This window comes from Pseudonaja textilis, chromosome 14, assembly GCF_049901715.1.
Source record: "Pseudonaja textilis isolate UNSWEBS1 chromosome 14, rPseTex1.2, whole genome shotgun sequence".
Lineage (NCBI taxonomy): Eukaryota > Metazoa > Chordata > Lepidosauria > Squamata > Elapidae > Pseudonaja > Pseudonaja textilis.
In genome coordinates this window covers 6,195,001-6,207,785 of record NC_142003.1, presented here as the reverse complement: position 1 = coordinate 6,207,785, position 12,785 = coordinate 6,195,001, and the positions used below count along the sequence as shown (strand labels likewise).

Below are 12,785 nucleotides of genomic sequence, written 5' to 3'. Positions count from 1 at the left end.
CATTAACAGTCCAAAATAATTCTTCAGGGACAAGAGACGTGGCACAGATTTTCTCTGCATGTTACAAATATCCAATAACTTTGGTGTTTCTTCTTTCTTCAGCTCATCCCATAACATCTGATCTTTGGGAACACTTCTTATGATAGCTGGGACGTCTTTCATCCGACTAACAAGAATCCCAGTCAATGGAAAACTAAAAGGATTCTAAGAAGCCATAAACAGATTTTTGATGCGCCTGTGTTTATGAAGGTGAATAGTTAAATACTTGTATTCACACACACACACACACACACACACACACAACCCTGTTGTATTCCATCGTGTGTACATTTTCGGCCTTTTCCAATGTATGTAGACCAACTCACCCTTGAAAACTTTGACTAACTCTCAAGAACTTCGTGGAGTCCGTAAAAATCACCGATGACTTAAGTGCCTTAAATGGAAGAAAATGCCTAAGAGGGCTAAAGATTGTTTTTTATTTTATTTTTTTTTAAGAAAAAAGCTAAGCAAAAGAAAAATGTGTACCAATAACGAACGGTCTTGTTCTTATTCTCTGTTCAGGAAAATTCCTTTTGTTTTTAAATCTCTCTTGGACATAGCTCAGAATGTAAATAGGTAAGTTTTCACGTTGTTTCACATGCTAGTGTTAAGAAAGGGATTTTTTTTTCCCAGCGTTAATCCTCCTTCCAAGGAAGTTGCAATGGTCAGCTTATACACCGTACAAATATTCTAAGGATGGCTATTGCATTTACTCAGTGTTCCAACTGTCCATTCCAGAGGTTTTCCATGCCAAGATGGGTGGAGGGAGGGAAACAAGCAAACAAGAAAGTGTGATCCCCATCCTTCTAAGTATGAATAGTTCTTCCAATGAAACCTCCAAAAAAATTAGCCTATGCACCATACAAATATTCTAAATATGGCTAACTTCCTTTACGTAGTGTCCAAGCATCCAAGTAATAAGATTTCATGCCACGAGGAAGGTAACCCAACCGAAGTTGGAAAGGGAGTGAGCAACAGCTTAGAATCCATCCACATCTCCTCCATCAGAGTCTATGCAATTATATAAATAAATATTCAGATTTCTACTGAAGGGTTTGGTTAGGGTGATAGAGTGAGGCTTAATTGAAAGTTGCACTGTATGCTTTTTCACCCAAGTCTTACACAAAGAATACGCACATCTCTCAGGTCCTGTAGATCTTTTGAACCAAGACTGTTGATTAAGCCTTGGAAGAGATGAAGCTGTGAAGCTTTCTTGCCTCTCCTTTGTTCTCCTGGAGGTGTCGGAGACACCTGTAAACGATTGTAGCCTGTTTATCTTCTGATGCTCGGAGAGGAACAAAATCCAATGGCTGCTATTTTGCAGCGATTATCCCCGGCTCTTCCATGTCATCGATGGAACAGCTTCAAAAGAACCACACTTCCATGGACCATCCACCATGGGTCTGTCATGGAGAGATCTTTATAGGCTTCCCATTTTTATCATATTGGTAGACCAGCATTTTGATGCAGTGGGAGTTGGCTGGGGATATCCATGGGCTGCTCGTTATCGAAAAGTTATGGTTTGTGTAGAACTGGACGGGTTGCTTCTGACAACGGAAGAACGCCTTCAGCGTCACAGCCGCCATTGTGCGGAACCGCTTGCTGATGAAACAGTACAGGAAGAAGTTGATGGCGGTGTTGAGCAACGCGAGCATGTTGGCCACGTCGGAGACAATGTGGACCGACCAGCTGTTGTTGATGGGAGACACATAAAGGTGGTAAAGGATCATGATAATCCTCGGGGCCCAGAGGATGGCGAAAATGGATGTGATGGTAAACAAGATGGCGGTGGTTTTCCCCGTGGAGTAGCCTCGCAGACGGAAGTTGCACTTCTGTCGAAGCTTGTAGACAATGATGGAGTTCAAGATGAAGAAGATGGAGCAGGGGATCAGGTAGATGGTGAAGCAGTGGATCCAGATGAGGATGTGATGAACAAGCGTGCTTGTGTAGTCTTCCTTCCAGATGTTCGGCCACCAGTAGTACGGGATGCTGGTTAGAAAGCAAATAATATAAACGCTCCCAATCACTTTGCGGGTGCGAGCGGGATAGGAGACCATGTGGTATTTGAGGGGATGACAGACGGCGATGTACCGGTCGATCGTGAGAGGGACGGTAATCCAGATGGAAGTGTGGATAGAGGAGAACTCTAACACCTCGATAATTTTGTCCAGGACTTCAGGCATCTTCTTCTTCAAGATGAAATCTTCCAACAAGAAGTCAACAAAGACGATGAAGAAAAGGACAAGCAAGTCAGCCACCGCAAGAGCTAAAAGGTAGTTGTAGGAGGACTTTTGACGCCGAGCCACCAGCTGCGACAGAATGATTACCGTCAAAATGTTGGCTGTAATGGGAGGGAGAGAGAGAGAGGGAGGGGGAAAAAAATTACATTAACTTGAGAAGATTAGCAATTACTATTAGGTCCCAAGAATCCAATGTGACACATGGAGTTACTTAAGAATATTCTAAAAGAGAACTTGAATACATTAGATGCATCTGTTTGGGTTTCTGAGAATAGTAATAAAGAAGTAATCAACAGCAGCTGAAAAAGAGGATTATTGTCGGAAAAATAACTCAAGAATTAAGCTGCAAACAACACCTCAATCAGGGAGCTACCAATTCAGACAAACCGTAAATAACAGAAATCCTCAAGTACATTCTCACCAACCCTGACAAGTCAAGCTACTTGTTTATAAACAGAGAGCAAACCCCACTCCCTTCTAGCCCTGATGATGTTACCGAGTTGGGTCATAAAATGTCTGCAAGGAAACAATCAAATTCAGAGAGCACCCAGAACCCCAGAGTTTAAGATGTGTGGATTTCAACTCCCGGCTTGCTGGCTGAGGAATTCTGGGAGTCCCAAGACTCAGCAGCCCACCTGCATTGGAAAGACAAAGGTCACTCTTCTGAAGACAACAAAGTCCACATTCTGAATAAAGAGAACCTCTGCTTGAAAGAGAGGTAAAATGTTAAAATTAAACAGCCCTCTCTCGACAAAGGGGAAGGCGTACAGCACAGTCCTTTCAGCAGTTCCAAGGAGGCCCCACACACCCCTTTGCGCTCTGATTCAGGTGACCCTAAGGGCACAGATAAATCCCCAAGTGGCCTCAATGGCCGACCTTCAAAGTGGTAACCACCGGATGACTGCAAGGAATATAAATCCTTCCCTTCCCCACCATTTAGTGAGAACTGAAGATGCTTCTTGGGTGAGAAATGAAATGTCTTCAAGAGAAAAAAAAAAACAGAAAGTCCAGTTGCCTCTTGAAAAAAGCACCTTTGGGACAACCATGACCTGGATGACTCTGGAGGATCTCCATAGACCTCTCCTTTGAAAATGTGTTGCTTCTCATCCAAGTAGCTTCTTCATCTCTGAAGAAGAAGAACTGAAAAAGCTTCTTGGGTGAGAAGCGAAAGTCCAGTTGCCTCTTGAAAAAAGTGCCTTGGGAACAACCAGGACTTGGATGAGTCCACAGACATTCAGTCTTTGGCTAAGGTTGAGTAACCAGAGTCTAGACAACTGATGATGAGGAGATGTCTCTTAAGGGCAGGACAATCTTCTTCAGAACATGGGTCAACACTGATTCCCTTTAACTGGACTCTGATTTAATTCCACTCTGGCTGCAAGACATTCTGGCTGGACGTCATACAAACATTTCCCAACAGTTGCTAGCTACACCACCAACCTATTTAATTAATTCCCCAAGTACAGAGGTTTGGTTTAGTGAGAGAGGATGAGTTGCCAAGTATTGAAATTTCATACACATTCAGTAATTACTCTTTCTTTTTTTTTTTTTTTTTTTGTGGAGCTAATGCAGCACATTTAACGTTTAACTTCTGAGCGTGCCGGTTTCTTTTCCAAGGCCAATCCAGAAAAAAACGACATGAATTCCTCTCTCTGAGAACTAAGGAAAAGGGTGAGACCGAAAGACAGGATGAAAACGATTCTCTCGGGTGGATACTGCACCTCCGAATACAAGCGCGTATTATTTGCCACTTAACCGCCAAGTATTTATGAACAATCTCTTAGTGCATCTTGATGAAACTTGATTTTCCAGGGACGAAAAAAAAAAGAAAGAAAGAAATTTGAACAGTGACAGCAGGGGGTGGGGTGGGGGGAAGATGCTGCTGGCATTTTGCCTTTAAAAAAGAAAGAAAGAATTGCATCTTCAAGCTCTCAAGTTAATTCCTGCTTGGCTAAGTGCTGAAGAAGATACCGAAAAGGATTGCTACTCAGCCACCTGCGTTTGGAGATCAGGGGGTGGCTTCATTCCCAATGCGTTCCCCTTGCTCAAAGCTCACTATGGAGGGGGATAAGGTCCCTGAGAAGATGGTTGCATGGTTGCCAAGGTTATGACTCATAGTTGGATGAGGAGGGCTCCTTTGAGTCAAGTGGAGGTCCTTGAGACTGCGTGAAGTGATCCATAAAGTTCTCTGAAAAATAACGTGGAGGTGCTTTATCATTTGTCTTCTGCCTGGGAAGTTGCTCGGACCTGCAGGTCCAGCTTCCAGTGGCGCCTCTGAGTCAAGCTTAAGTCCTTGAGGCTACATGATCCATAAAGTTCTCGCAATAATAATGTGGAGTTGATTTACATTGTCCTCTGCTGGGAAGTAGGCTGGAGTCTAGCTTTCAATGACTCCCTTGACTCAAGCTTAGGTCCTTCAGACCAGTGTTTGCCAACTGGTGGGCCAGGGACCACTGGTGGGCCACAAGAAAATTGTAGTGGTCCACAGAGCAATGTCTCCCCCACCCCAAGTGATTAATCCAGGCTGCGCGGGAACACAAGGCTGTGCCGCCCACATGGCCTGCCCACCCGCTGGCCCCACCCTTCAGCCGAGCGCAAACCTTACCTTGAGTAGAGCCACGGGAGCTGGAACTGGAAGGTAAGACCAACGGCAGGGGAGGGAAATCTGCCTTGGGGTGGCTTGGTGGGAAAGTCGGTCCCCTATTCCAGAGCTGCTGTAGTCACAGGACTGGCCCTTTGGTCATCCCAGAGCAGCTCCTCCAGTCCATGGCAGGCCGGTGCACCTGGGTGGAGCAGGAGCTGCTCCGGGATGACCAAAGGGCCAGTCCTGTGACTACTACAGCTCTGGAATAGGGGACTGACTTTCCCACCAACATCAGCAAGCCACCGTCAGTCAAAATTCATATTAGTGGTCCGCGGGATTTAAAATTATGAGTTTGGTGGTCCCTGAGATCCAAAAGGTTGGCGACCTCTGCTTCAGTCTACATGCTCCATAAAGTTTCTCTCAACAATAATATGGAAGTGACTTATCCTTGTCTTCCAATGGGAAGTAGGTTGGACCTCAATCAAGCTTAAGTTCTTGAGCTACATGAACAGACCCATAACATTTTCTCAATAATAATATGGAAGTGGTTTATCAATGTCTTCTTCTGGGAAATAGGTTGGACTTCCAAATCTAGTTTTCAACTCTTGAGGTTTATACATGTCTTTCATCCAGCTGCTAAAGAGGTCTAACCCCGTTTTAACTTGTTTTGACAGTTACTACCATCATATTAGCATACTTGTTACAAGAACAATTCATTGTACCCAGATGCAAATCCATCTAGGGGTTGTTTTTGTCCAAAGTTCAGATTCTCTACAAGATCATTTTGAGATAAATGAACCCTTTAACGTATCAATAACATTTATCATTACTCCAAAGGTCATTGCTTTTCTTTTTCAAATCTGATTCTTAAACATTAGGTCACTCCAAAATTCTGGAGACTCCAAAGCAGTATTCCTCAATCTTGGCAACTTTTAAGATGAGTGGACTGCAACTCCTTAGGAGTTGAAGTCCACGTATCTTAAGAGTTGCTAAGAGTTGCTTAAGAGTTGCTGAGAAACAATACTCCAGAGCTTGCAGAAATGTGGATCATCACTAGGGGCCAGCAAAGGAGAGGCAGAACGTTCTCAGGATTCGATACCTTCGAATGGTTGTCTAATGGGGTTTGCAGGCCAAATGCAGTAGCCTTACTCAAGGCAAACGTTCAAAGCAGGCAAGCCAACTATTGTCCCATCTAGGTCTGATGGGAATTGAAGCTCAGCAAGATGTGGAGAACTGCACGTTTTCTGTTCCTGGTGCAGATAACCCTGGGCTAGCTGCACAAAGAGCTTGTCCCGCTGCCAAGGAGCTTCCTAGCTATTAATGTAGCGAGATCCATAGGCAGACACGGCTCTCTGCCTTGTTCTCTGAAGAAGTTATTGATTTTTTTTCAGAATCCTCGGTGAGGCTGAAGCTCCGGCCAAACAAGGCAAGACCCAAATTTCCATCCCCCCTCCCGAGTTTCTAAGGAGAGTTGACCCCCTTTGCTTGGAAAGCTAAGATTGACGTGACTTTCTGGAAGGGCTGCAGATTTGAATGGTGGGGCTGTCAGTTCTGTTCATTCGCTGGTTGTCACGTAGGCCTGATGAGGATACAGGTGGGGAATAGTGAGATGGGAATAGACAGAGAGGGGCTCGAGGTGGAGATACTGCTACCCAAGGGTGGGCTGCTGGGGGTTCGCAGGGGTTCGGGAGAGCCCCTAGCAAAGATTCTGTGCAGGTCAGGGAACCCCTAAATCCCACTCCTGGATGGCCCCACCCAGGGGTGGGATTCTACCCATTTTGCACCTATTCGCCAGAACCGGTTGTTAACATTCTAAGCAGTTTGGAGAACCGATTGTAAGAAGAAATTACTGGGCTAATCCTGTAAGGAAGGCAGGAAGGAAACATTCTGGTGTTGCTTACAGAAACTGCCTCTCCATTAATCCTTGTTACATTCTTGGCAGGACTAGACTTCCTGTCTCAGGAACTTCTCTGGAGTTTTTTCCCCCTCCTTTACTGGTACTTTGCTTGTGTGGAGGGACCATTCAAAGTTACAATGGCACTGAAAAAAAGTGACTTATGACCATTTTTCACTCTTACGACTGTTGCAGCATCCCCACGGTCATGAGAGGCCAGGCAAGGAGATGCATGCCTTGATGTGAGTGATGTTGAGTTGGCCACACCCAGCCAATAACATGACCACTGAGCCACACCCACCCAGTCATGACCACCAAGCCACACCTGCCACCTAAGCCACGCCCACAGAACAAAAATTTTGAATCCCACCCCTGTCCCTGCCCACCCCTCCCCTCCCAGGAGTCCCCCCTCCTGCCGTGGTGCAGGAGGCCGACTAGGCCACACCCACCATGGCCACGCCCACCCAGCAACTGGGCAGAGAATCCTTTGCTAAAATTTTTGAAGCCCATCCCTGCTGTTATAAGGGCTGACTGGATGGGGAGGGGCGGGGTCAGCCAGGGGCACGATTTGCCGGTTCTCCAAACTGCGTAGAATCGTAACAACCAGTTCTATAGAACCGGTCTGAACCGGTAGAATCCCGCCCCCCTGGTCATAAGCTACTTTTTTTGCAGTGCCATTATAACTTCAGACGGTCACTAAACGAACTGTTGTAAGTTGAGGACTGCCTATATTGACTGGATGTGCCCATCCTGGAAGTCTTGCCCATCCTGGCCCGACGTCAAACCTCCCCGCTTTCCTGCCCTTAATCCCCCTTTCATTTAAAGACCATTCAACGTTACGTCAAACTCAACAGCCATGCAACATGCTTTTCCTGGCAGGATTGCAGAAATAGATTTCCACTGTCGACTTCTAGGATTTGTGTGTTTTACCACCCAGCCTTCGCAGCCACTTAAGATTCCCCAATGACACCCCACGCCCCCACCCCCACCCCAGCCAGGCCTTACCAGCTTAGCTTTTCCAGTTTTCTGCCACTTGCCAAGGCACTTAAAAAATGGGATGGATCGATACAAATCTCGCCTCTCTTGTAATATTGACCTTAGCAGATCAGTGTCTCTACATGTGCATACACAACACACGCACGCACACACACACAGGCAACCCGCTTGCACAAAACACGCTCCGTATAAAACCCTCCCTAAAGAGAGACCATCGTCCGAGTGATTTCTTTCCCACCCCATCACTCTTACGCTACTAATCCTTGATCTTTCTCCTTTGATACCGGCTGTCTCTTTGGGTTGGCTCTTAATGCTCCTCCTCATGCCAAGATACATCCAGGAGAGCAATTCCATAATGGCCCTTCTAGAAGCGCACGTCGCAGCCGTGCATTGCTCTGAGGACTGAGCGTGGGCACATTGATGTATTTATTTAATTATTTAATTTATATCGCCGCCTTTTCACCCATGGCGGCTCGAGGCGCATGGGGCGCGTGGGGCAAGTTCCCCCCCCTCCACCCTTTCTCCCCCCTCCCCTCACTACCTCGTGTTGCTCACAATGCAAGTGGCGCAGCCTTGTGTTCCCGCGCAGTTTGGATTAATCGCTTCGGGGGTGACATTTCTCTGCGGACCACCACCATTTTCTCACAGACCACCCGTGGTTCCCCAGCCCACTGGTTGGTGACTACTGCTTTGGAGAATAGGTTGATGACCACCACCCCCGCTCTTCTCTGTGACAGCCCCTCCAGTACTGGAAGACTGTTTCCATGTCACCCTTAGTCCTTCATTACACTAGGCATACCGGCTTCCCTCAATCGTTCCTGGGGCTGATGGCTTTGTGGTATCAACTCATAAAATATTTCTATGGTCTTTATAGAGTTGCCAACAGAAAGGGAGAGGGGAGCAGTGAAGCAGCTTGCAAACTGAAACTGCATTCCACAAATGTTTTCAAAGAAGTTTCTGCCGTGCAAAATTCTAACTGGAGAGCCTGATGGATAACTCTTGGCTATGGATGTGTCCCATTGGAGAATATGAATTATGATACACCCAGAGGGGTGGAGGGAAAACCAGGGTCAAGGGTGACAGTGAATGATGTATCTCAGAGTCAGCTATACCCAGGCAGTGCTGGACCTTTTAACTCCCAATAAATCCTTTTGAAGTTTTGGAAGTTTGGCTCAAGACTCATGATTGAATTGGGGGTAACCGCTGGAATCCTGACACGTGGCCCCATTCCTTTCTAATCAACCTTTCTCCCAGTTGCTTTTCTGCAAGCAGCTAGCTAATCTTCCAATCTTCTCCAATTCGTTTCAGCAGCTGATGTGTTACAGCGCTGACCTTGACTTCAGACCAGCTACCAGCTGATGCTTCCTGCTTGTGGAATTTCAATGCTCCCAGCTTCATTCCAAGATACGCACTCCCGTCTTTGGCAATGAAAGAGCATCTGCCATCATATTCTCCCATTCTTTCTGGAAATTAAATTTTCAGGCAGGGACTATTAAGCAGGCCCTTTTGCCAGACGTCCTATCGATGGATGCTAAGTGTTTTTAATGCATAATATTCTTTAACAGACACCTGCCCTGGGGTTTTCTCTTCCTTATTCTTCCTCTGAGCTGTTGGGATGACTTTTTCCCCTTCGTCACAAAAAGAGACAATATCCAGAACGGTAAATATTTGGGTCCCCCACCCGCCGCCTGACACCTGCCTATCATCTTGCAATGTTTTTACAAGCTGTTTCCTTGTCCTTGGGCTGTAAATTCAGAAATGTCGATTAGAGAGGAATTTCTGATGGGGCGAGTGAAAGGACACCCCCTTTGAATCTAAATAAGATCGTCTGAGATTTCAATCTTTTTCCAACTCTACTCTCAAATCTCAGCATTCACGGAGCATTAAAGTTCAGTTGCTACAGCATTTATTATTCCATCCTTATATCAGAGGAATGGAATTGAAAACTGTTTTCCTTTGGACAAAGTTTAGATATTATCTTTGCAATACCTTAACAATCGGAAACCCAACTCTCTGCTTAGGGCTTTCCCAGATCAAATGGGCTTTAATTAAAAAAAGAGAATAGGTTTCATTTAAATGTTAGAGGGGGGGGGGGGGAAACCCTTGTTTATACAGTTAAGTCCTTGACTTACAGCCATTCGTTTAATGACTGCCCAAAGCTACGGTGGCACTGGAAAAAAGTGATTTATGACCACTCCTTGTGCTTACAACTGTTGTAGCATCCCCACAGTCATGTGATCAACGTTTTGGCAACTTGTATGTCTTTATGACGGGGGTGGCATCCTAGTGCCACGTGTTTGCCATTTTGTGACCTCACCATTCTGATAACAGATAATCAGAGTTGGAAGGGACCTTGTAGATCATCTAGTCCAACCCTCTTGTCCAAGCGGGAGACCCTACAACCTTTCTGACAAATGGCAGTCCAACAGCTGGGGAATTCAGTTGAAGGCCACACATAAATCTGCCAAGGTTGGACATCCCTGGTCTGGGGGAATGTCTCGAAAAAGGTCCCTGCGCCAGACTTTTCAAGGGGGGGCCTTGTCCATCCTGCAACGTCCGTATCATTTCTTCAAAATCCCAATCAGCAGCATTAATCCGTGCTGAACTCAAGGATCCAAGTTGCCTTTTTCTCTCTCCTTTCAGGGAGAATCTCATTTGAATTCTTGGCATTGAAATTCCCGGGCGAGAGGGGGGAGGAGGGGAAAGGAGGGAGGAGAAAGAGGACGAACTGAATACTTCACCTTACAGAAACAAAGAAACAATGGACTGATTAAGTGTTTATAGCAACACAGCACCGGTAATAAGTATTTTTTTTTTCCCCAACTGATACTGAGTGCCAATGGGAGAGGGGGGGGGGAAATGTTTTGCATACTCTCCTTGCCCCAATGCCAGGATAAATGACAAAAAAAATTGAAACATTAATAGCTTCTCCCTCCCAAATTAATTGCGTTTGGAGGACAATAACGAAAGGGGGGAAAAATAAGCTTATCTCTCGGTGGTTTGCATTGTGAGATAGTCCTTGAGTTAAGATGACAATTGAAGGCAAAATTTCCATCGCTGGGGAAGGCAGCTGTTGAATGAGTTTTGTTCCATTTCATGGCTTCTTTTTTTTTGGCCTCAATTGTGAAGCGAATCACTGCATCAGTGAATGACGTGGTCATTAAGCAAATCAGGCTTCCCCCATTGACCTTGCTTGTGAAAAGTTGGCTGGGAATTTGCAAATGAGGGTCAGGGGACATTGGGACACTGCGTCTGTCACAAATGCATTCAATGGTCCCTTAAACAAAGAGTTATAAGTCGAGGACTACCACTTTGAGTTGGGCGGAGAAAGAGTGACTTTCTCAAAGTCATCCACTAAACTTCCCTTGCGGAGTCTTAGTGCTGATCTTAGCTTGGCTTCATCCAGGTCCTACAAACTGTATTGTGCATAGGTATTTGTGTGCCACGCACAACAGGCACGCCGATTACACACCATTTCATATCCGGAATTTTGCTTCTGTAGCTCAAGATGGAGGTTTCATCCTTGGTCAAGGAAAAGTATTTAAACACCAGATCTTTTAGCTATTGAATGTGATCTGGAGGGTTTGATGTAGGATCGCCAAGCCTGGGAGAAATGCAAATAAGTTTCTAATGACCTTGACTGCCCACCAACTCCCAAAAATGGAGGAAGAAGGCTGGCTGGCTGGCTGAGGAGTTTGGTTCAACTTTCTGCAACAGATGGACCTATGGGAAAGCTTATCACTTCTATACCTGCCAAACAGGTTAATCAAATCCTTCCCCACCCCCCACACCAGCTCCCTCAAGGTCAAACAAATATAATTTCCCGGCTTCCTTTCTATAGCTATTTATGTATTATGTCCACTCCCAAAAAAAGAAGAAAGCATGTTGTATATTCTTTCACATACCATCACTTTAAAAAAGAATTGCTGACCGGTTAAATAATATAGCAAAAAGTGGCTCAGGAAACGAATGATGGAGAGTCCAGCTTTAAACTCCATTTAGACGCAAAATTTGCTGCCCTACATTGCATTCGTCCTCTTAGCCCCGTTTAATTGGGAGCCTTGTTTGAAAGGACAAAGAAATGATTTATGAATGCTGCCCTGATGAAGTTGGAGGAGGGAATGGGCTAAAAATACAGACCAAAAGAGCAAATTGATGTCCATGGGCATATATATATATATATCCTCCCCCTCAATTTTTCCTAACTGCTTCCTTTCAGTTCTGACAACCGCATGCTAATCAGTGCCTGTGGAAGAGAGGTGACCTCTTCATCAACAGGGGTCAGTCTAGATAAGCCCCGAGATCTCACCAGATTGGACGTTCCTATTAAGGAAGTAAAAAGGAGATTGGAACAAGGAGCCTTGAAGGCAGCAATTCCAGAGTAACGGAGCAGGTTTGAGCCAAGGGCGAGGGCTAAGTTTAACTTTCCCCACCAAAATATATGAGAGCAATCTGGTCTAATGGTTAAGGCACCAGGCTAGAAACCAGGAGATTGTGAGTTCTAGTCCAACCTTAAGCATGAAATCTGGCTGGGTGACTTTGAGCCAATCACCAGGAGACTGTGAGTTCTAGTCCCGCCTTAGGCATGAAAGCCAGCTGGGTGACTTTGAGCCAATCACCAGGAGACAGTGAGTTCTAGTCCCGCCTTAGGTATGAAAGCCAGCTGGGTGACTTTGAGCCAATCACCAGGGGACAGTGAGTTCTAGTCCCGCCTTAGGCATGGAAGCCAGCTGGGTGACTTTGAGCCAATCACCAGGAGACAGTGAGTTCTAGTCCCACCTTAGGCATGAAAGCCACCCGGTTGGCTTTCAACCAGTCCCTCTCTTTCAGCCTAACCCACCTGCCAGGGTTGTTGCTTTTAGGAGGAGGAAGGAGCATTAGATACCTTCACCACCTTGAATTGTTTATTAAAAAAAATAACAGTGGGATCTCAATAAATAAAATAAATGACAGTCCTCCTTATCTCCACATACACCATTTCTCATCTGCAAAGGTTTATCCTGTAGGGCTCTATGGTACAGACAGGACCGTC

At 45.6% G+C, this 12,785-nt stretch overlaps 1 protein-coding gene across 1 annotated transcript in view; it reads right to left on the bottom strand.

The window, feature by feature from the left end:
- Positions 1-344: 344 nt before the first annotated feature.
- GPR139 (G protein-coupled receptor 139) overlaps positions 345-12,785 on the bottom strand; it is a 15,733-nt gene continuing 3,292 nt past the window's right edge. The window contains exon 2 of the mRNA XM_087912737.1: positions 345-2,380. Coding sequence (XP_087768863.1) covers positions 1,446-2,380 — 935 coding nt within the window. The 3' untranslated portion in view covers positions 345-1,445. The remainder of the gene's footprint in view (positions 2,381-12,785) is intronic.